This window comes from Malaclemys terrapin, chromosome 2 (genome assembly GCF_027887155.1).
Source record: "Malaclemys terrapin pileata isolate rMalTer1 chromosome 2, rMalTer1.hap1, whole genome shotgun sequence".
Classification (NCBI taxonomy): Eukaryota; Metazoa; Chordata; order Testudines; family Emydidae; genus Malaclemys; species Malaclemys terrapin.
Genome location: NC_071506.1, coordinates 220,850,953 through 220,874,849, shown reverse-complemented (window position 1 = coordinate 220,874,849; position 23,897 = coordinate 220,850,953). Strand labels below are relative to the sequence as shown.

The 23,897-nt window shown below is 36.5% G+C and overlaps 1 protein-coding gene and 1 long non-coding RNA gene across 10 annotated transcripts in view; one reads left to right on the top strand and one right to left on the bottom strand.

The window, feature by feature from the left end:
- Positions 1 to 23,897, bottom strand: part of SATB1 (SATB homeobox 1) — a 104,603-nt gene that overhangs the window by 73,160 nt on the left and 7,546 nt on the right. For 4 of the 9 annotated variants that reach the window (XM_054020000.1, XM_054020004.1, XM_054020005.1 and 1 more), the window contains exons 1-5: positions 11,223 to 12,402; positions 8,223 to 8,458; positions 4,199 to 4,375; positions 3,402 to 3,528; positions 2,555 to 2,678 (exon numbers count right to left, since the gene is read on the bottom strand). In XM_054020000.1, the coding sequence (XP_053875975.1) occupies positions 2,555 to 2,678; positions 3,402 to 3,528; positions 4,199 to 4,375; positions 8,223 to 8,433 (639 nt within the window). In that variant the 5' untranslated portion in view covers positions 8,434 to 8,458; positions 11,223 to 12,402. Of the gene's footprint in view, positions 1 to 2,554; positions 2,679 to 3,401; positions 3,529 to 4,198; positions 4,376 to 5,253; positions 5,430 to 8,222; positions 8,459 to 10,106; positions 10,239 to 11,222; positions 12,404 to 23,897 lie in introns of those variants that run through there. The other 5 variants (XM_054020001.1, XM_054020003.1, XM_054020007.1 and 2 more) reach the window with 5 other exon arrangements.
- LOC128832531 (uncharacterized) lies at positions 12,822 to 15,899 on the top strand. Its single transcript, XR_008443995.1, has 2 exons — positions 12,822 to 12,900; positions 13,747 to 15,899. It is a non-coding gene; the product is annotated as an uncharacterized LOC128832531 (long non-coding RNA).

Sequence of the window (23,897 nt, the reverse complement as noted above, 5' to 3'; positions counted from 1 at the left end):
CAAATACAGTTTATATTTGCCTAGAGATCATCAACAGTCCATAACTACATCAGCATTTTCTACAAAATATAGTTGGTTTGTCTTTGAAGCACAGAACTGTTAGTATTCTGAATGAAATTATACGCAAACGCTCAAGATCAACTGACCGAAGTAAACAACTTTTAGTTAGGGACAGCACTCTTTGTAGCTTTCCACTCTCAAACGGTATATTGGCAATGCTGCACATACGCAAAACCATTTTACATACTGTCTGAAAAACACTTCCATACCAACGCAAAGAGGTATTGGTAAGGATAGTTTGACAGACAAAATCTGACTATCTTTGAGTTACTTTTCAGTTTTTAATAGTTAGGTGTCTTTATGATGGTTTGCTTTGGTGATGGAATGCTCCATGCATATCTCCACTATGCCAGCACAAGCATATAGTGAGAAGACACCTCTCCAATGTTTATATTTAGCTGATCCCAGGGGAGAGGATGTCTCTAAGCTTTTTTACACACTCTTATTTCTGATCTCCAGACTGCAAATGCATCTGTTTCGGAGCACTCCCAATTGATTTAAGAAACACAGTTAATGTCCCAGTATTGCTCATAAACCAGTGTCTCCCACATAAGAGAGTAATATACAATTAATTATATCTGTCTGAACGTTTAACCATTTTTTGATAATTTAAGGGGAGATGGGCAGGTCAAAGTTTTTAGGTACCACGATCCAAAGCTTACTCAAAGGAATGGAACGATTCACGCTGAATTTTAAAAAGCCTGATCCAAAGTCCATTAAACCTGATTTTTTTCAAGACTATATATTCATATTTTTTAAACTTTATAATGGAATCAATTTCCTAAAACCAAAAAACGGATTGTTTTCAATCTTTGCAACCCAAACGTTGCAGCACCGGGCTAGAGCAAGAGGTAATAAAAGTAAAATCTGCTATAAAACAAAACTAAAAGCAGACATCTCTTTTCCCAAGCTGAAAGAAATGCAAACACTAAACAAAGATCATAAGGCAATTTAGGGTTTGTCAATTCTTTGTTTTAATAATTCCAACTGTTATTGCTGAGGACTTTTATTTTAAATATGATTTGTTTTACATGACATTATCCCTTTTACTCAGGGACACTGAATTTGCTACATTATTTAGTTGAAGGAAGTATTTATATACAGTTTTCCACCAACATGTTAATGTTGAATATAAAGATAGATTCCTGTTTAAGTCTGCTTTACTTTACATTATATTGTTGCATCATACGCACATATGTGGACAAGTTGCAACAAGACAATATGCCAAAATGTAAATTAAATATTTTGTCTCCAGACAATTTACTTGCTTTCTACCAATATCAAATAAAAAAAAAATAAAGCTGGTGAACCAAAGTGGAGCGAATCCTAAATTATCTGCAGTCTCCATGAGCCAGCAATGCAAGAGCTCGCATGTTTGTACAGTAGGTATGTACAAGATAGCTTTGCAAACATATTACTAGAATGGTTTGCAACCAGTGAAGATAATTTTGATTATTTCCACTCCAAAAATTCCTATATCAGAGCCACATCATTGAAGACAATCTAACCATAGGAAAAATAGTGATGGGAAAACAGTCTTCGCTAATATTATATATCGACTAGATATATATCTCTTGTCTAAATGAGCTAAGGGCCCTGCTTCTGAAAGACTCCAGTATTCGGAGGAAGGGAAGTAAATACTTAAAAAAAAAAAAAAATCTGACTTTCTTTCCCCCCACCATGCCCAGTATCACTGATTTATAAACAGAATTTCTGTCTGAAGTCTCAACTGCAGCACAACAAAATACATTTGAAAAATTTAAAGGGAGCAATACATCTGTTGTTCCCACCTCAACGTCACTGGGCACAATACAGTAAAGAAAATTAAATTATCCTTCAAGACAATTTAAATCAATGACAAAAGAACAATGTAAAGCAGCCTCAAGGTAAGCAGCAGTTCAGTGTTTAGCAATGGGTAATATAAGATTTCATCCTTGTTAGATGTATTTTGATTAGTTCTAATAAATGACTGATTTTCTTTTGGTTGTTTGTAATGACAACACATCATCTAAGGAGCTTTATTCTTTTTTTCCCCTACACTCATACAGTACGGTAAATAGACTGTCTAGTTTTATGAATTAGCATTTAAAACTAGTGTAAGTTATGCAACAAGCATTCAAATTCAGTAGTATTTTTGACAGCAGTAAGTAAAGAGCCTTTTAATAACTTCAACACATGCTTGAAAAAAGTAGTTACATCAAAACAGTTCAAAGACTGAAGACAAAAGCCAGTAAAAATCCAGTTTGGTATGAGACAATTCTAGTGCACCTAGTGCAGTGTAAACAGCCTTTCACATTTTCCCCAAGGGAAAATACTGAAAGACTATATCTGAAATGAATCAAGCATATTTAAAAAGACCACAAATTGGTCAAATGTAAGTGTATTTTTGGCAGATTCACTTCAGATACTACTTGCTAGAGTCTATAGAGATCTCTAATCTCACATCAGTGTTGCCTATAGTGCTTCAATATTTATTACATGTTATGATAAGTACCTGTGAAAGGGGACATTCCTTGGCCAATGAACTCTGGTTCATATCCTTCAGTAAGTCCTTGAGAGCATTTCTTACTGTTGTGTGAGACCACTGTTCAGGAGGCAAGTCTTCTAGTTTAGGGCAACTATTTGAGACATAGATTAGAAAAGGGATTATTACAAGATTGCATCCTGCTGCAGAACATTCCTTTAAGACAGACAGATTTCATTTTGCGCATCAAGCAGATGCATCTGGAGATTGCTCTCGGTCTCCTGATTGTTCCGATTAGTTAATTACTTTATACAACACATCTGCTGTATTGATGCATGAATTATACATCAGCTGCATGTGGCGACTATTTTTTCATGTTACTTCTACCTTCCTGCTCTGATGCGCTTGGTAAAACAATTTAAGGTGTAATGCTTTCTCACCACTGATATTAACCAACCATTTTTTTCTTTTTTTTGTTACTGTGAAATTTAAGAACCTAGACAGCAACAATAAGTGTGAGCAAGTCATTCTTTTACAAAATGCACACAGATGGTACTGTTCACGATATGCAAAAATATTTTTCTCTTAAGTAAACTTTATGTAAAATGCCTTCTTGTAATGCATCATTTAATTGACTAAAATGCAATATATTTTTAATGAGATATCCAGAGAAAAATCTATGTATCAGAGCTATACGCATGAAAGTTTTCTGCAACAGCATGTTGTAACTTAAAATTATAATAACCAAAAAGGAATGTAGATAAGCTTCTGAACTTTAAGCACACAGCACAGTGGGAATCAAATACAGGCTATATTACTAATCTTAAACAGTGGACAAATAGCAGTCCATGTCCTAGGACTGGTATGTGTGACTCACCTGTGTAACTGGATTTTCAGTGTGACCACATGATACACATCTTGCAGCATGTCTGCTACTGTAGCATCAGGGGCATCTGTCACATAGGAGAGTGGAACTGGATTCCACTTCCCAACCTGGATTAGCCCTGTGCCAGACAGAGAAATTATATTATTTAATAAATGTATCTTACAAGGCTTTGAAAAATACCTGTGATTTTAAGCAGTGCCACTGTCCTTGATTCCATGCTCATTTATTTGAAGACAAGCACAAAAAAACTGCAAGTTAGCTGTCCATGCTATGAAATTATATAAATGCATTACAGTAAAGGATCAAAAATACCATCCGAATATACTTTTTCTTAAGTTTCTGAGAGTTCAATAAGACAATCATTCATACACATTATATGGGATTTTATAATGCAAGATCTCAGTACTGAAAAAATACTTCACAATCCACAAAACCCATCAGTAACAGAATAAAAGAAACAGAGCTAGATATTTAGTCATAAACGCAAGTTGACTCTCAACAGTCCATCTGCTCAAATATGCTTTACACTTCCTTGTGGATCCTCAGTGGAGCAGATTATTAAGGTCAATAAGCATACTAATGATTCAGTTGAAGTCATTTTTTTTAAATTATAATCTACCTCAACATTCCACGAGCAAAGCATATGTTAACTAAATAAAAATACATTAAGCAAAAATTTAAAAGAAAAATCTACAAGGAGTAAAACATAATAATTGCACTGCATTCCAGAAAAAAATTCTACATTTTCCCCCATAAAATAAATAGTACAGTTTAGCAATCATATTTACCTTTTGCTTGGGCAGCAGAGCTATGAGAATATCCAAGTGATAGCAATGCCATTTCAATCAGTTGGTTGAATAGCATGTCCTTCCTTACCAACACAAATTCTGCATGCTCCTCCTTACAGTCATACTCAATGGAATTTTCATAATGTTCCACTACACAAAAAACTGGAAGCATAGTTCCTATTAAAAAAAGTAAAATATATAGTATTAACTGGTGTTGTTGTAGGAATAAGGAAGAAATCTATAGCATTACATGGCTAAAAACCCTATAAACTTGCAGATGAATATCTAGGGGTATCCTGTTCGTGAAAAACATCACTCCCTCCCCCACCAAAAAGAGTTATTTAAAATAAATATTTCCCTAAAAGGTATGAATGCAAATATATCCCTACTACTACTACTACATCTGCTACAGAAGAGAGAATTACCTGCCTGCAGAAATAAATAATAAGGCTGACAGGAGAGAAATAAGTTGGTTGTCTCTGTCCTGTCTGATTTGTTGTGAGTAGCATGCAGCGTGAGAACCTAAATACATACTGCAGATGTCTTCAGAGTAAGCCATTTTAATGGCATCTACATAATTTTGTTCATTAACGTTAAAACTTTCCTAATTGTGCCCAAAATATTCATTTACCTTTGATTTAAAAATTTCACCTTTGTCTTTTGTTAAATCTCCATACTAACAAACTGTACAAGGAAACAAAGCAAAAAACTTACTGCTAACTGATACTGCATTCATTGTCTGGATGTAACCAGATCACTACTAAACTGCAATTCCAAGACTTGTATCTTTAAGAAACAGTAATAATTTTAATCCAGTTTTAAATTTACCTGCCATTGACACATTTTTGGCATATGTATTTTGCTACTTCACACCATATATTTCTAGTCTTACTGTAGATATTACTTGTATGCCCAAAAGTCATTTTCTTGGTTTTGTTACATATATATATATTTTTGTATTTGAAGACAAAATGTTTCCCCACACCTTTTGCTTAATTCAGTGCAATCTACTAGACCATGACCAGAAGATTAACAGAGAGCCCAGCAACACTTACTGCTGGGAAGAAGCATTCTTCTGGAAGTCAGAATTGTGGATTTCTTTAAAACTGTATTTATTTTATACAAAATAGCAGGGTACTACAAAAAGACCTTGGAACTGCAGCCCCAATCCTGTTCTTAGTGAAGTCAATAGCAAAACTCCCATTGGCTTGAGACGTGCAGAATCAGGCTCCTTAATGACAGGAAGCAAAAGGGTTAAAAAGCAGATGCACAAGAACTGGCTTATGGCAGATTGCCAGAGGGGTATCATTTTTAGTATAAATGATGACCAGGGTTACTTTAACAGGGCACCCAGGATCTCCAATTAGTCCTGCAATGTTAATGCCTCTGTGAGCACTGCCCTCTAGACTTATAGGGTATGTCTACACTGCAATTAAACATCCACGGCTGGCCCATGTCAGCTGGCTTTCTAACCTGCAAAGGTGCAGAAAAGATACTATAGTTGAAAAAAATAAATGTATTGCTGATATATGCTTTAAAACCCCTTTGTTCATTTGTACTCCTGCCTGTAACAAGAGATTATAATAAAGAGGTACCTTTTAAGCATATTTTATATTATACACACACACACACACACACACCCCATCTGCAATAAGCTGTACACCAGAGAGTCAGTCTCTGGGAAACAAATCCCTTCAGGCTCATTTGGAAAAGCTCACAAACTCAGTCCGGTTTGCCCAATAGGCTCAGCATGAAAGACAAGACTAAATGCTTGCCAATATTTATGTAGTTGGGGGAGAGGACACAGAGTTGGGGAAGGGATTCTGTTCTTGTTTTTAAAAATCACAGAATAAGACAAGACAGGAAGACCGGAGCAAAAACAGCATATGTAAACTGGCAATTTCTTCACTGGATTTAATTGAGCTATGGTTAGATTTCCAAAAACAAACACCCCACACAAACTTCACTTGGGAGTGGGTTTTTCCCAGCTCTCACAGTTCAAGTTTGACTTGACAGAAAGTTTCCCTGTTAAATATCTGAAGGCAAAAATCTACATCAAGCTTTATTTTCATGTGAAATACATAACTCTGTTTCAAAAATTACAAAGACAGGGAGTGAAATACTGCATTCAGTTTCTTAATTTCTCCTCTTCCCCTGCCTCCAGAGGGCTACAAAAATTAGACTATTACAACACACACACACACACACACAGATATTTCATTTTATGTACAAATGTCCCATAAGTTACAGCACTCCTAAAAATGTACTACTTGAAACAAAACAGTAGGACCTCTTGACCAGATTTTGATGCAAGTTGTAGATATCAAAGGTGTATCCTGGTAGAGTGACACAGGTACCATCTGACTACAAATCAAGCTGCTAAACCTTCTAGCAACTGTCACTTGTGTCCTTCTGCTAATGTGAAAAACATTATGCAGAAGAGCACAGTCTTAGCTGGCTGATCACTCTTGCTAGTATTTGGCAAGAAATTCAAGTGCAGCAACTTCATAACCTTCTAGTATTAAAGGGGAGAGCACTGGTCAGTGCTCGGTGCTAAAAATACAACATGATTTAAACCTGAAGGCAGTGTTAGAGTTTTTGCTGAAGGTTTATGAGCCTGTGTAAACAGCACGTCTGCCATAAGGAGCAGTGAAGTCTGTAGAATCCTTGTCTAAAACTGTCCTGGCATTAAAGTTTGCTGTGCAAATATCACATAATACCAGAGACAGCTGAAATCTCCTATTTAGGAATTTATGGAACTTATATGTTTGCAGGCGTCAGAAAGTCCTTTTTATATAGCCCCAGTGCTTCACAGTACAATATTAATGCACTCTGTTTGAAAAGCCATAATAAATTATATTTTTAATGCTCTTACCCTGGCTTTCTTAAGATGCATACATTCTTGGCAAACAATCAATAAATAGGGTAATCATGAGCAGAGGCCAAAGAATTTGCTGAAGTGCTGTTTTTCCATTTTTAATAGATAAAGATCTAACAATACGGACTGCTGTGTCTGTTCATTTCAGGATCAATATATTCTTTGTTTTCGCCAAACCAAGGAAAAAATAAATGATTGTATGATAAATGTTATGCATCAGACACAATGAAATCCCACTGCCTTCTAACTTTACGTGTTTAATGGTCTTGGCTGCATTTTACACTTTGCTTAGCAAATGCAAGAAAAATCTGAATTATAAACATATAGCTATTATACTGAGAAAAAGTAGAAGTCATTTTAAAACAAATGCCAAAACACATACAGCATGTTTTGATTTAAATTAGCAAGTCTATAGTATACAGTCAAAAAGACATATTTTGATATACAAGATTAATATATTATGGTGAATTCTGAAATATTTGAATACAAACAAAAGCCACACACACCAATCAATGATTCTAAATGTGCCTTTTCCTTGTGAGAATGTCTAATTACAGCAAACCAACCACTGAAAAAGATGATGCCCAAGATGTTCATTGTTCAATAATGAATTGTACTTAAGAAAATAAACTGTAAAGACTGACATCATAAATGACTTTTCCAGTGTGTTACCTAAAGATTTAAACTCTCTTCTTTAAACAACTTGCAACTGTTAATGAAATACTGTTGACTTTTCCAAGCGTGGACTATCACTAAGAGCAAAGGCAAGAATTAGGTTTTTAGGATTTGGTGTATCTTTTATATATTTCAGTGCTGCTTACCAAAACAAACTCACCAGAGAGTGAGTTTGTTACATTAACTGTCTTTCAGTGGAAGAATCTGGTCTAATGAGGACAACTAAACTTAAGACAGTCTTTACCTTAACAAAAATAAGACTCCACCCTGGAAAGCAAGATGCTCCACCCAAACATGAAGCTTATATTTCCCAAATGTGATTTATATCAGAACTGGGAATAAAATATTTTTAGAATGGTGATTCAGTACTGAAATATAAATGAAGTCTGTGAAAAGTATGTTTCCCCACCTAAATGGCAATGCATATATTAATAGAATTAATATTTCTCCAATGCAGATTAAAAGTGTTACCTTTTCTAATATTTGTTTTCATCAGGTGTCCAGAGTGTTTTAAAGGCACTCCTTGCATTTTAGTTCCTGTACTTCCAAGTCTTCCTCTTCCTAATGGGCTCCCATTCTGTTCCAAGCGCGAAATTTTGGCTGGTGGACCCTTCGGATCGCTTACATTGTTAGACATTTCTGAATGTTCTTTCCCCTGAGTTGCCTCGTTCAAATGATCCATACTCAGTCCCGCCTCTAAAGATCACCTGCCATGATTTAAAAAATATATATATGTTGTACACGTGTGCGTATGTGTATGTAGACAGTTAACACATGTACAGAGATACATATGTATTGTAAGCTCGCAATTAAGAAGTAAATGAATATTTTAAAATAAGATAATACATTTATCCTCAGAAAATGTTCCCATTCTCCAAAGATTGAATGATTTGGTAAAAAAAATATTTAATGCCATCTACAGAACACTAAAACAACTATGTGCAGCCTAGGTAGTCATATTCTATCTTGAATTCTTAAGAATGAGAATTAAATAGATGAAGGGGATTACTAAATTACATACTCCAATCTATCCATTGCTACAAGTCTCACAAGTGTTTGTTGTAAATCATGAATGCTTTTATTTAAATAAATAAATAAAGTAAATAAAATAGAAAAATCAACACTATAAAAGTGCTTTCTCTCTGCTAGTAAATAAATGCAAGTACAACAATGAAGAGAAGATTGAAACTTTAGGTAACCATGCAACAGATTTATTAGCAACATGAAATATTGTGCATTTACATCTTTTTCCTAGAAATATGAACAACCTCAATTGCCTTGTAATTTTTGATCAGATGGGGTTGTGTTTGTTTTTGCATTCTTCCAAGCTGTTTTACATTACGAATTATCAACTTTTGAAAACTTCAAATATGTAGATGAATATTTTAAGATGTAATCAAGTTTTAAATGTTAGGTCAAATATGGGATCTTTTAAAAGCCAAAATAAACTGAAAGAAGGTGGAAACATCTCTCAAATATCACAAGGGTCTCATGTTGAAAAACTACAATTCCTGTGGAACTTCAGAAACCCTCCAACACAGAGACACCCCTGCTAGTGTAAAATTGTGTGTTGATACAGGTACCTGAAGTAAAAAAAATTGAAGTAATTTCAACAATATCAAATTAAGAAAATGAGTATTTTAGCATTTTGTATTTCCTTTTAAAAAACTTGTTTTTTAAAAACAAACATTCCAGCTAAATGACTGGATCATTAAAATCCCTAGACTAAAACACAGAGTAAGTTTGTGACTTTAGTTATATAGATACACACACATGCCCCGAAACCTATTTTATCAACTATAAAACAATCAGTTACTGAAAATAGATACTTATCTGGTAGTGATTTTATTCTGGATTACTATCCTAGTTATATTAAGGGTCTTCTACCTTTTTCTGACTGAGAAAGGTATAGTCACACTGTCAATTACATTATGTATACAATATAATCACAAAGAACAGGTGACTAGACATTCATTTATGAACCAGTATTTACATTACTGAGTACAAACACTAATACTAGGGGAGTCATATTTAGAAAGACTTGCATGAATCTGATAATTGCTACTTTCTTTCAGTTGCCTAGTAATTCAACGCATTTTGTACATTTTTCATTGCAAAGCTATTTAGGTCTGGATTTCTTGGGAGACACCATATATTCCAATGATAATTCTGTAAACAATTCTATCCTGTTTGAACACAGGCTGCTTTGTCCTACATAGCCAAGAAAAGAATCTGTGTTAATCTGGATGTTTACTAGCAACCTTAAGAATGCTGACTGAATTACTGTAAAGTTTAGAAAATAATGGTTATTTATCCTTAAGCTGTAGAGTGACATGCTGAGAACCAAAGGTTTACCATTGATCATGGTCCCATCTGTTTTTGGTTATGAGTCTCATTAAACAATAAATGTGCCTATTTCAACCACCTTTAAAAAAAAAAAATCAAGATTACTCTATCATTACATTAACTGCAGTCTAACCAAAAACTGCAGACTCAAACCATTGACATCTACCAATGTTTCCTTACAATAGCAGCTTTATAATAAAGCAGTATTCTGAAACTAGTCTTTCTTGAGAATAAGAGGATTCACTTAAAAAAAAAAAAGCTTTACACAAGAAAATCCTTGTCACTTCTGGCAACTTAAAAAGTACACTACAACTCCAAGTTTCTTGCTACAAAGAGTATCCAGCCATCATGAATAGAATAATACATCATATACAATGAATAAAAATGACAGATCATAATTTAGTTAGTGTATTGACTGCTACCAAAACACCAAATAGGTCATTCTAATTTGGCCTCAGAATACCCACCCATAGGCATCCTTTAACCACTTAGTCATCTTGTAAAAAGCTTTACATTACAAAGCAAAATTACATGCACATAAAACACCTAATTTACTCATTTCAACTCCATGCCCAAGGCTAAAGTTCACTGAAACCTCAGTTTGGAATAGTGATGAGCAACAATCAGCATGGCCTGCCCAGAATGACGGCACTATGGAGTAACTATTATCTCTACAGATGGCAGGCAGAGAGTTTATTCAGGTTTCATATTTAGATCTCCTTTACACTAGCGACAAGTTTCCATCCTAGACATTATATAAGGTCACAATTTCAACATACAGTTTCAAAAAGATCACACACATGGACACACATCAACTAATTTCTGAATGAATTCATTGTAATAGTCCCTAGTCCTGAAATAAGGGGAATCAGTAACATTTTATTTCTTTAACTCCTCATGAATTAGCCCCCTCCCCTTTTCATCTGCCCTCCTTTTTCTCTCCCCAATAAAACCCCATAATCACATTTAAAACAGGCTCTGCTCTTATCCATTCCATATGGCTGTCACAATCCAGGCCAAGCTTTCACTGTGACCTTTTAAAGAGACAAAGAAGCAAAGTACTATCTAGAAACAGAAACACTGCAGTTTTCTGAGTGAAATTAGCAAAACCGACCCGAAACTCACCACTTCAAAACTTGACAGCATATAAATAACAAAAACAAAGGAGGTTTCCTTTGCAGCCAGAGCTCTTGAAGAGGAAGAAGTTCAAGACTGATGTTGGCTAGGTCCTTTAAAAAAAAAAAATACACACTATACACCCGCCTCCCCCCCAAAAAGCCACCAGCCCTGAAGGCTACTTCCCCTGAAATTCTATTATTTTCCTTTTTTGTTGTTGTTGTTATTTTCCTCTATGCAGGGGAGGGGCAAAAATAAATGGCGAGAAACACAGTAGCCATGAGCAAAACGGCAATGGGCAAAAATATTAAATCTCTTTTAGGAAAGCAGTTTTCAAGGTTTGGAAAGGGAAGAAGGAAGTGAAGCTCAAAATTGAACAGATAAGTGTAATGCTAAAAATAAATTTAAAAAATGAAAGTAGTAGATTTAAATGGAGGGGGTGACTTGAGTCTAGCTATTCTTTCAAAAATAATACCAATGCGGACAAGAGCAAGTGGGGGGCGGGAAGGGGGAGAGGAAGCTTTTCTATCCAGGGTGAAGAGCAGAAAGTCTACTTCTAGGCTGTCACTTACACTATTATTCTCCAACAAGCATACAGAAGAACAGCGCGCACACAAAAAAATCAATCTGCTCCTCTCCCCCAAAACCACTAACAGCCCCCAAACTTTCTGCATGAATCTGTAGTGGGGGGGGGGGGTGAGTGTAAAGAAAACAGCAGGAAAAGGCACCAAAATGCCACTTTTAATTTCGCCTTCCCGGTCCGTTAAAAGAAAACACACAACAAAATAGAGAGAGAGGACCTGTCTCTTCTCATTTACCCGGGGCTGTGAGAGAGAGAGAGAGAGAGAGAGGAGGAGGAGGAGGAGGAAGGAAACGCACACACAAGACACCACCACCACCAAAGTAGAGAGATTTCACTCCCACCGAGTCCACCAAGAGGTGTGTATGATTATTTCAAAATAAAAAAAAAATGAACAAAAGAGTGATAAAAAAAACAAAACCAACCCCAGACAACTCCACGGAGAGTTACTGCAAATGGCAAAGGAAAAATTGGAAAAACAAAAGGTTGCAAAGAATAATAATAAAAAAAAAATCCTGGCTTTGATGCTTGTTTCCCCCTGGCTGGCTGGCTATTTATTTAGGCCGGTTTGGTGGCTGTGGCTGGATGTTACATGGATATGTTTGTGTGTGTGTGTGTCTCTCTGTCTCCCCGGACGGAGCTGCTTCGCTTTGCTCTCCCCCCACCCTCTCTGTGTTTCTGTCCCCATTAAATTATTAGTTGACTCATCACTCCTCCTCCTCCTGCTGCTGCCGCCGCCGTCCCCTGATCAGAGCCTCCTCTCCTCCAGCGCTTTCTGCTGCTGCTGCCGCCGCGGTGGCGGCGGCGGCTTCTTCTTCCTCCTCCTCATTTTAATACAACAACAACCGAGGCCAGCCGGCTTTTTGCAGCCCGAGACTAGGAGGGACGCAGCCTCCCTGCTGCTGCCCGGAGCCCTTCCCCGGCGGCCCCGGATCATCCGACGCGTCCTGGGAGAGAGAGAGAGAGAAAGTGGCAGAGGAGGAGGAGGCGGCGGGAGAGGAGGAGGAGAGGAGGGGGTGAGCGGAGGAGGGCAGTGAGCAGGGGTGGAAATGGGAACCGGAGCGAGAAGCGGGATGGAGGGGGGTTGGAAACCAGAGACCCAAAGAGGTGAGTGGGGGAGAGGGTTGGGGAGGGGAAGATGGGGGTGGGGGGGAGGGGTGCGATTTCCGGCACAGGGCGCGCAGGAATTTGTAATCAGCTTGATTAGGGTGAGGCGGCTCTGCATTGATTACACACAATAGCCAGAATAAGAGGGGGCCGTGCGCGGCGCAGGCAGAGCGGAGCGGGCGCGCCTGCCTGCGAGCCCCCTTCGTTACGCAGCAGGAAGGACGCGGCGCGGGGGGCCCAACCAGATGGGGATGATTGGGGGGGGGGTGAACAATATCCAGGCAACCTGCCAAGATGTGCGTAATAATTAACACCCCCTCCCCCTCTGCTGCCCTGGTGCCAAGTAGCCAACACACGGCGAGGGACGGGACCCGAGGGGATTGCGCACTGGAACCACAGGGAGAGGGGACGGGGTAGTGCAGGTGACGCTGCTCCGGCTGCCAAGCCTGACAGCCACAGGGGCACCCGCCAGTGAGCAGAGGCTTCGCAAAGGAAAGTGCGTAGGGGCTGGAGCGATGAGCAGACCAAGGGGCGGTAAAGCGGCAGCGTGGAGAGTTGCAGCCTGGAAAGCAGGTGCACGGTGCACATAAGGAGCAGGCAGATTACAAATCAGGATGGACAACACGGAGTCCAGAGTGGGTGAACCCTTAGAGGCAGAAGGAAAAAAAATCCTATTTCCCTGCTACCTCGAGTGAAAGAGCTTTTGTTCCTAAAAAGAGCCATGGAACAAATTGTAAATAATAACTAAAGTTACTGGCTATATAGTTATGAGTGCACTCAAGTTACCAGGAGAGTAAATGGGAATGCTCTGTCTCTGACTTGTAATGTTGCTTCACTTTACTCAAGGTTTTCCCAGACCCTGGAAAAGTGAACAAGAAATATGCTCCTCCAAGAAGTAGTTGCAGTTGGAAGCATACCACAGAAGAAACGGAACTCACCTAGCCAAGAGATCTAACAATGCAAATGGAAAGAAAGATTCTTTTATATTATGCTAGATGAAAGAGATGGACAAGGCACACTTTAAAAGACCACAGTACAGAGGCAGGAGGTGGGACTAAATAGAGTACCTATTCAAGTTGTACATGGAACCATAGTCACTTGCATGATCTACTGTAAAGTTTTACAGCAAGGATGATGGTGATGGACATGTGTAACAAAATAAGAAACAGACATAATTAAAACAACCCCATATCACAGATATTATAAAATCACAATATATTGGAAATAGTATAACCCTGATCAAAAACCAATGTGATACAGTTGTAACAATCTACAGTTTATAAAATAGGGTCCAAAGCCCACCCAGTGAAATGCAAAGAATAGCAAACTACTGAAACTGGTAAAGTATTCACAAAATAAATGGGTATATGTAAAGATAAATAGATATTTTTCCCATGATGCATTGGGGGAAAGACCATACTAACTAGATAGACTTGAAAGCAACAAGTTTGCACAAGCTATGAGAGAACAGGAAAATTAAACTCATTTACTGATAAAGTGCACATACTGTATATGAAAGAAAAGCTATATTAGAAGCAGAAGAAAGTTTTAATTGATGCATGAAAATATGTACCGAATTGGAGAAACAGTACTTCAGGGTAACAACTTGAAAAAAAAATTGTATTAAAAGAGGCAGAGAAGCTGTAATAAACTTAGAAGAGTTATTTTTTAATGTAGGCAACAGGGAGCTAATATTAATCATAACATACAAAATGCAAACTACAACAATATAATTTCTGAACAAAGAAAATACAAATCAATAAATGCTGTGAAGAGTAAAGGTATCACCACATATACATTACTATAACAAAAGCAGAGCATCAAATGTAGGCAAAGAAACACAAGCTGACATCTACTGAAATAAGCACAAGCAACATACAGGGCACACAGGAAAAGAAAATGGTAATAGGGTGAAATACATAAAATATTTATCATATTCAGCAATGCACAAAATAGATTATAATCACAGAAGCAAAGAAATGCAATGCTTGAAAATGAATATATTATATAATATTCAAAGATGTGAAAGTGGAATACTTGTGAAACAGTTGTACACAGTGTGTTTCATAAGGTTATTAAAATTATTACTGAAAGTGCATACTGGGGGGAAAAAAAGGAAAATAAGAATCATTCTTTACAAAGAAAATGTGGATGACACTTTCTATAACAGATGATCAAGGGATAACTATCTTGCAGGTTGTTTATTTAGAAACTGATCTTTTTCCACCACATAGTTTGAATTTTATTTAGTCATTGAAAGATGGAATCTTTACCCAAAACATTCTAACATTGAAAAATCTGATTTAAATAGTTGAACCTAAACTTTGTGGAAATAGTGGAGAACGACTACACTGGATCAGTTCTCACCTTTTCAGAATGGCCTTTGTAGCACTAAAGTTTAGAAGATGAAAAAAGACTGACCACTGGAGTACACTAAAGAAAAGAGGAAGATGCTGAAAAATGAGGTAACTTCAAGTGACAGCACATGTATCTTCGCTTGCAATATGATCAAGAATAAGGAAAGTGCAGAACTTAGGGAAAGAAAGGTGCAGTTTAATAAATAGCTATTAAAAATCCTTGGAATAAGGATTATGGCTATAAACACTTTGTAAATTGATCACCAGATAAGATTTAAAAAAAAAATTAAGACAAAATCTGTGTTTTAAAAATGCATTTGCCTCAGTATTACAATACATATGTGAAAAGAACTTAAAATACACAAGTTAAAAAAACAGAAAATGATTAATCTTAAAGCAGCAAGAGTAAACTAAAAGATTGGGGAGATAAAAATCTGATAATATTTGAGCACAGAGGCCTAAACGCTATTGTTATGGACACTAACCAAACACTGACAAATACTCTGTTAATTATATGATCATGCATATGCGTCTTGGACTTGAGATAAATGGTTATGAAAAATAACTGCTGTGAAATTGAATATATGTACATATACTCTTTAAACTCCATACCACACTAATAAACTTGATTACTGTATATCACCTACCCCTGTTAACACACTCATTGCAGGCTCTGAACATTGACTAGTGTAAAACTTTGCTTAGACTGGAAAGCAAAAATTGAGACAGTTATTCCTATATTTGCATATATGAATAGTTAAACTCTTAATAATAGCAAACTCAGTTGAAATTTTATTTCACTGGTTTATGATATTGATATCAGATTTTTGTAGGGAAAGGCAAAAAATGCTAACATTTTGTAAAAATGTGTAATTGTAGTCTGACCATTTTGCCAATATTCTCAAGTATATCAACTTTTTAATATTATAATGTCCCACTGGAAGATGTTATTTTTATTTATTAAAAAGGAAAGAGATACATAGATAAAGAAACAGAAGAAACAGATAAATACCCTGGAATGTATGCAGTCAGTAGTTTAAATATCGGATAACTGCACTTTTCAAATTAGTTGCATGTCAAGTGAAGCCAAATACTTATATTAAAGCTGCCTCATTATAGTAATCAAAAATAAATATTTTGAATTAGAATGTGTCTTCCCAAAACTGTATATGGACACAAAGAAAGTTTGTATCCAGTTTTTGAACTCTGGGATGAGGTGACTCAACAGATCAGTCAGTACCTGGGTTACAGAATGAATGCCTTTAGGGTGGAGTGTTACCACAGTGCTTTCTAAGGACTCTATTCTGATCTTCTCTTGTTCAAAGTAAGTTAGTATATCTCTGGACATTGTGGGTCAAAATCATGAAGTTGGTAGGATGATTTGTGTATAAAGCAAACAGGACATGACCTGGAAGCATCACAAAACTGGCACGAGAGGCTGCACTTTTAGTTTCATCAGATTTTTGTTCAGATCTGGCTGTGGTTGGATTTTCCACATTTGCATTTCTGACAACTATGAGGCTACTAGTGTGACTCAAGTAATGGCCTGTGCTGGAGGTGGTGCACTGCAGCAGGCACCTATAGGGAAATTCTGGCTGGTTCCCAGAGTGTTATATCAGAATGGCAACTCCTCTGTTTCAAGAGGTGAAGTGTGCACTCTTCCATACCTGGCCAGTTCTGCTGCTCAGTGTGGTAAGAGAGAATACTAAGTCCTGGCTTTCAGGAAGTTAGCATCCATGGTCACTAGAAGGGAGCAGTGGCTCCCCTCTTGCAAGAGCTTGTACTTAATGCTGCTAAGAGGTAAAGGGAGCATGGGGTGGGAAGGTCCTTGCACTTCCCGTCACACTGCCCCTTGTGCCCCTGTGCAGAGCTGGGCAACAGTCAAGTCTATGGTGTTTAACTCATACTTACGACCATGCATATTTATACCTTTATTTAACATGTGCCCAAATCTGTCAGTTTAATGCAGTATTGACTTTCTAGTTACTTCTCCACTGGATGTAACCCTGAATTGCGTATTAGAAATGAACAATCATTGTCTGAAACTACAGTCCAAACAGTTTACCTAACCTGACTGCCACAAGCAGAAATTACATATCATATGTATGGCCAATATAGGGTAATCAGATAGCAAGTGTGAAAAATCGGAATGGGGTGGGGGAGTAATAGGAGCCTATATAAGAAAAAGCCCCAAATATCAGGACTGTCCCTATAAAAATCGGACATCTGGTCACCCTAGGGCAATACATATTGCAACATTTTGGAGTTAGAGTTGCAGCATTTAGTAACATCTCTCTCAATGAAGTGAAAAGTGCATACTAAGGTTGTATTTTGATCAAAATCTGTCCCAGTCTGGGCAGTGTGTCTGTCAAAAAGTAAGAATGCTATGGGTTTCATTTCATTGAGAAGTATATCACAAAATGCTGCTGTCCCGTCTCAGTTTTATCTGTGTTCTTTCAAATATGATGGTCTGAAAGTTACATAAAATGAATATTTAACTTACTTTAGTCTGTATCAAACTGTAGTTAATTGCTTATTAATTGAAGTAAATTATCCTTACCATATCTGTCGGAGGTGAAAAACCTACATATGATGCACTCATTAGTTTATGGACTCAGAATCCCCTAGAAAATATCAGGTATCTACATGATGTCCCACAGTGCTGTATTTTACATTTGGATGTCTCAGTTAGCTTACAGTGTAGAAAATCACATACAGGCAGATATCTTACTATTGACTACATATCTAAGGAGGCTGGTGTTTATTCCTGCAAAATATTTCAATCAAGAAATGTTCTTTTGATAAAATGGATAAGATTATCCAAATACAGTGTAGGGCTAAAACAGGCTACTTTTAGTCATACCACCACATCCCTTTCCATATATGCATTATATAGGTATTTTTCTGTTTTGATTGTGATAATTGTATGATTGGGGAAAACATATACTTTAGTTGATGTGACCTGGCTGGTCATTTAGGTTTGCCTCTAGCTGCCACAAATCGCATTGAGGCAAATTACTAGGAGAAAATTATGGTATAAGTACAACAAAAATATTACATTTTGATGATAATAAGCGTGGGGATTGAATGGCTAAAGAGATTGATAATGATAATATAGAGTCTTTCGCCTTTAGGTTGCCAATGCAAATCCAAGTTAGTTGCAATGTTAATGGACAGGTGTCCACATCACAAAAACCATCACAACAATTAGTACTAATGGACAGTCTTGTTGGCAATCTCAAGCAGAGAAATCTTGGACTGAATGGGCATGGAAACTAAACACCTTAAAAGTGGTGCCACTAGGAGGAGATGAGGCTCTTTGTTGGAGCAATGTGGGAAAGCTTACCTTGCTGCTGCCTAATCCATACCCGTGGTGTAGACAAATAGAGTTCATTCCCTAAGTCAGTATAGCTACTTTCACAAACACCCATATATATAAGAATGTTTTTATGGCATTGAGTTTGCAAAGGGTGGACCACATTTTAAAAGACAGCCCCATAGATTATCTCTTCTCTCATTCATGATTGTACAGACCACCTTCCCACCAATTCACACTTATAACTTCCCTGTGGCAACTACAGTAATTGCTTACATGGAAATTTGTAATAAGACATTATTTAATATATTCTTTTAATGCAATTTAGAAGCTGGAAGCAAAGAGGAAAGCCAGCATCATATGATCTGCCAGATCTTCTACCTCGCAAGCAAGTGTTCCACAGGTCACCAGTAGCCCTCAGGTCACAGTTTGAAAGGCTCTAGTTTAAGGTAGCATTTTCAAAATACATCCGTGGGAAAGATACTTAATGTTGAGGGGTGCTCTCTGTTAAAACTCTGATTTTCCCAGACACTAGATAATTAGTAGGCAAGGGATGGGGGTGGAGGGTTGGAATTGCAAACAATTATGTCAAAGGACTTGGCTAATAAGTAGTGTTATTTTAGGGACATGTTCAAGCGGCACCTGTATTCATTTTTGGAGCTTGCTGGGATGCTGAAAACATTGTACTGAATATTATAGAAGAGCTTAATATCACAGATGTAAACGACTAACACCAAACAAAAAAATTCTCAAATCTTTTTATTTACTAAAGTCAGTTAAATTGATATTTCTAAACTATTCTGCAACACAGTCTAGTGTTGTTTTTTCAGACAAACTACTGAATTTTCTTCTTGATCTTAAGTAAACATTGAGCTAATAAAGAAAGAGGCTTCCAAGCAACACAGAAGTTTAATCCAACACTTTTGAGTAAGAATAAGATTTTCACACAGTCCAAGCAAAGCTGCATATTACAATGCAAAACAGCCCCTGCCACTACAGTTATCACTACACAAGGACCATTCAAGTACTATTAGCAAGACTTTTGATACTTGCTCTGATGAGTTCTGACAGCAGAAATTTGTTATGCAGTAGCCTGTTTCATCAACAGGACAAAACAATCATTCTTTTTTCAGCTCTTATAGTACTAATAATTCACTTCCTTAAAAATCTACTGATAATTCTTGTGGGCTGGAAACAGGGAAGAGTTTAGGTCTAAGAAAATGGTTAGAACTGATTGATGACTTGAACTGTCAAACTTTCATTATGAAACCCAAAACCACATGCAGGTCCTGGTTTCAAGTTTCATTAACTCAAAACTCTGCCCAGGTTCTGCCACACTTTTTCTAAGGTTCAAAAAACTTAAATGAAATGGTGCACCTAATTTTGACCCAAATGTGCACAGGAGTCAGTATTGGGCTGGATCTAAAAAACATGCAAAATATGTGGTTTTGACACAAACAAAGTGAAACTTGGTTGTGCTGAATTTGCTTTGAATTTTGGAGTTTGCTCCAATCCAGAGCTCAGAAGATCCCACAAAAACAAAATTTGAATATTATTATTTTTTTTTTTTTTTTTTTTTTTTTTTTTTTTTTACAGAAAATGAAATTGTTAGCCAATGGAGCTTTGTAAAACTATGACCACACACCATATCTAGCAATATGGAGGTGCTAAAATAAAGCGTATTCTGGCATATCCAGTGCCACTATAATACATGTCATTTGTAGAAGCACACAGGAACATAATACAAAAGCAATCAAGCAACTTAATACTAAAGCAAACAACCTCAAAATGTTACTTTCTGTCCCTGTAAACTTCCAGAACACACTGGAATATTTGACTTAGATGACTAAAAACCAGAAAGAATAACTATAATAATGGAATCACCTCCACCCCGATATAACGCTGTCCTCGGGAGTCAAAAAATCTTACCGCGTTATAGGTGAAACAGCGTTATATTGAACTTGCTTTGATCCGCAGGAGTGCGCAGCCCCCCCCCCCCACCGGAGCACTACTTTACCACGTTATATCCGAATTCGTGTTATATCGGGCCATGTTATATCGGGGTAGAGGTGTACTAGGTCAATAATCAAAGAAACAAGGTATTAGAACACTTTTAATGTTTTACCTCACCAATATACTGCTACCTAGTTCCTGGTAACAGTTATAGCATAGCCTTTGTTGAGTAATTAATTCAGGTAATGAATACCTGATCTGAACGGAAATTCATCTGCGTGAGTAATTAGAGATGGGATCCCACCAAAAAATGGGTAATTTTTAGGATCCTTGGTTAGAAGTCAGGTAGTAGATGGGACAGTTTATATGTACTTAAGGCCTCAGCACAATAAAAGAAATGAATAAAACATATCCCCCTAAGTGTTGTACAACACAATACAGTAATATAATATTTTGGGGAAAATGACTTTTTATATTAGTTGATATCTTTACAGTTCTTTGAAGAAATATGTGGGGCAAACTGCTGTGTGTGCATGAACTTTCACCATCATTGTTATAATTAATAAAATGAATATTAATTTTATTTCTTTTCAGAGTGTCAGTGTTCAATTCCTTCTGTAGTACAGAGTGATATAAAGCATTTGTTTTCTGTTCAGTTTTTTAAATCTTCCTTTATGATTTTCCCCACTTATAAAGATAGCACCTTCATGAGAAATTGTGAAATATGTTACTCAAGAAAAATACAGAGGGTACTTTTTGTGTTATCTTCCAGTTCATTATAATTTTGTAGGTATATAGATGTGGAATTTCCCTGTGCCATACCTGAGGGATGTGCAGTTTCAAATCTGGGTAGAACCAGGTAAGGAAAGATGCTTTTTCATTTGGACATAACCTTTCAAACAATTTAAGATTGGTGTAAACTACTGCAGTCACAGAGAAATAACTTCAGTACCAAGTTACCCCTGTTTTACATAGCTATTTATTAGGATATTTGGGAGGAATACAACTTCTGTGTCACCCAGTACATCACACAGTGGTCTGATGTACTGTAGAATATAGAATATTTGTTTCTGAAATACAGATCATCTTCATATACAAGCACACACCAATGTACTACCATCAGTAAATTTAAAACAATCATCACTCAACACCAAAGTTTAAGTTTCCTTTTATATCATTTTTTGTTAAAAATAGCTTTTAGGGGAAAAGCACACAATATTTATCCATTCTTTCAATTGCTACCATTTTGTTGCCATTGTCAGAATGCAGCAAAGGGTTATGTCCTTTCTGTTTTATTTAGATGTGTGTAAATCTTTCCATGCACAAAAGGAATGTTATCTCCAGTCCATATTGGACTTTTGAAAACAAGGAATAAGAAGAATCTGCTGTACTATCAAATGAGTGAAAGAAATTTAATTAACACCTCTGAAGTGTATGCCTATTTACGTATCATAACAATATGCGTGTGTTTGTGTGTATATATATATATATATAAAAATAAATAAATACATACATACACACACACACAAACATGGCCAGATTCTGTACTGTTGAGCCTATGTCACCTTGCTGAAGGCCATGGGTATAGCTGAAGGCAGAATTTGGCTCATTCAATTTAATGATCATGTTGACACACAATTTTAAGATTAAATGGCATTGTGTAATTCATTACTAGTTAAAATGCTAGTTTCATGACAGGATAATTTAACCCCAGAGTCAGTGCAGAAACCCCTGCAGTCAAACAAAATTAAGAACAATAAGTTAAGAACAGGAAAAAATGAGTTTATGCTAAGAAAAAAATACAAAGATGCAGTATGCTATGTTAGATGTTTAACTATACATAAGAGACAGGTGTCACAAAAACAAACAAACAAAAATCATGAAGTCAAAGAGAAACTTTAACTCACCAGTTTCCATCTGTTAAATCTGAATCTATGCATAATTGATTATCCATGACTGGTAAGTTCTTCTTTTCCTAGCCTAACATTCCACTAAACAGTTTTTGAAAAACAGTAAGGACAGAATAAAAAAAATTTTAAATGAAAAATTACGTATCAGTTAATAATATAGCTGACCTGTGTTTGAGAATTTTAATCATGTGAATCTTAAATAGTAATAACTTATTCTGTTATTGTTATAGTATGGTTAAAAGCTTCTCCATGCTTAAGGAAAGAGGAAAAGTAGGAATATGTAACAGTGTGTGTGTGTGTGTGGGGGGGAAGATACAGAAAGATGAGAAGCAGAGACATAAGGAAAATGTGTCAACAATAAACAAGAGGAAATGAGAAAGAAGGAAAAGATGAAGGTGGAAACTAATCTCTGTGTGTCATTATGACTGCCAGAGTACTGGCAAAGCAGCAGCATCCTTTTATTTCAATTTTAATCATTTCTGAATTTTAATACCCTGCTCCTTTTGTAATTCTCCTGGCATTCCCCATATGCATCCATCCCAGCCAAAACACCAGTGTAAATTAAATGGCACACAACCACACTACTTATGTAGCTTTCCCAAAAGAACCAATCCGGGTGACCAAAAGCAGAAAAGGTATGTCTACCTTGTGTCCCTGTGGATGGCTAGCCAATTAACTGACTTAATGTTCCCCACTTTCTTTAATTTTGAAAAGAAGGGCAGTGGTTAAGTAACCTAGTAATACAGAATCATTAAATAAATAAATAAATAAAGCAAGCCAGTAGTAATACAATAATCAGTGACCATCAGGGCCTGGAAAAATGAGTTTGCTCTCACTGGCACTAAGGAGCATCACATGATTATTTAATTACAGCTCTAATTTTTGTCTCGTGGATGGCAACATATCAACAATTAATAGGGCAAATAGAGGAGACTGCATTTTTAAAGAGACAGAACCTATAAAATACTTCTTGGAAATACAGTATGTCAAACAGTAAAATGCTGCTTGAGGAATCTCTATCTTTGTGTCACACAAATAGCTGTTTAACTATGCAACAAATATATTAAAAATATCAACTCTGCAGGTATAACTTTATTAGATGGTATCTGAAAGCATTTTTCAGAACAGTCAACAATAATAAGCTTGTTTCTCACAGGATAAATCACCCAAATACAGCATTTAATGGAATCACAAGTCCAATAAATGAAAATGTTGTTATAAAATGAACACATCCTTTATTTTAAAAAAGTACTACAGTATTCTGCAGTAATTATAGCGAGGATTATAGTCTTCAGTAAGCCAAATTAAATATTACATCCGCAGTGGGACTTAAATAGGAGATTTTCTTACAGAGAGTACTGAATTAGGTTCAGTAGCAATACTGCCGTGGTTGGGTCTATTCATGAAAAATGCTGTAGCGTTGTTCTTGTTTTTAATCATAGAAAACATACCTATGATCTA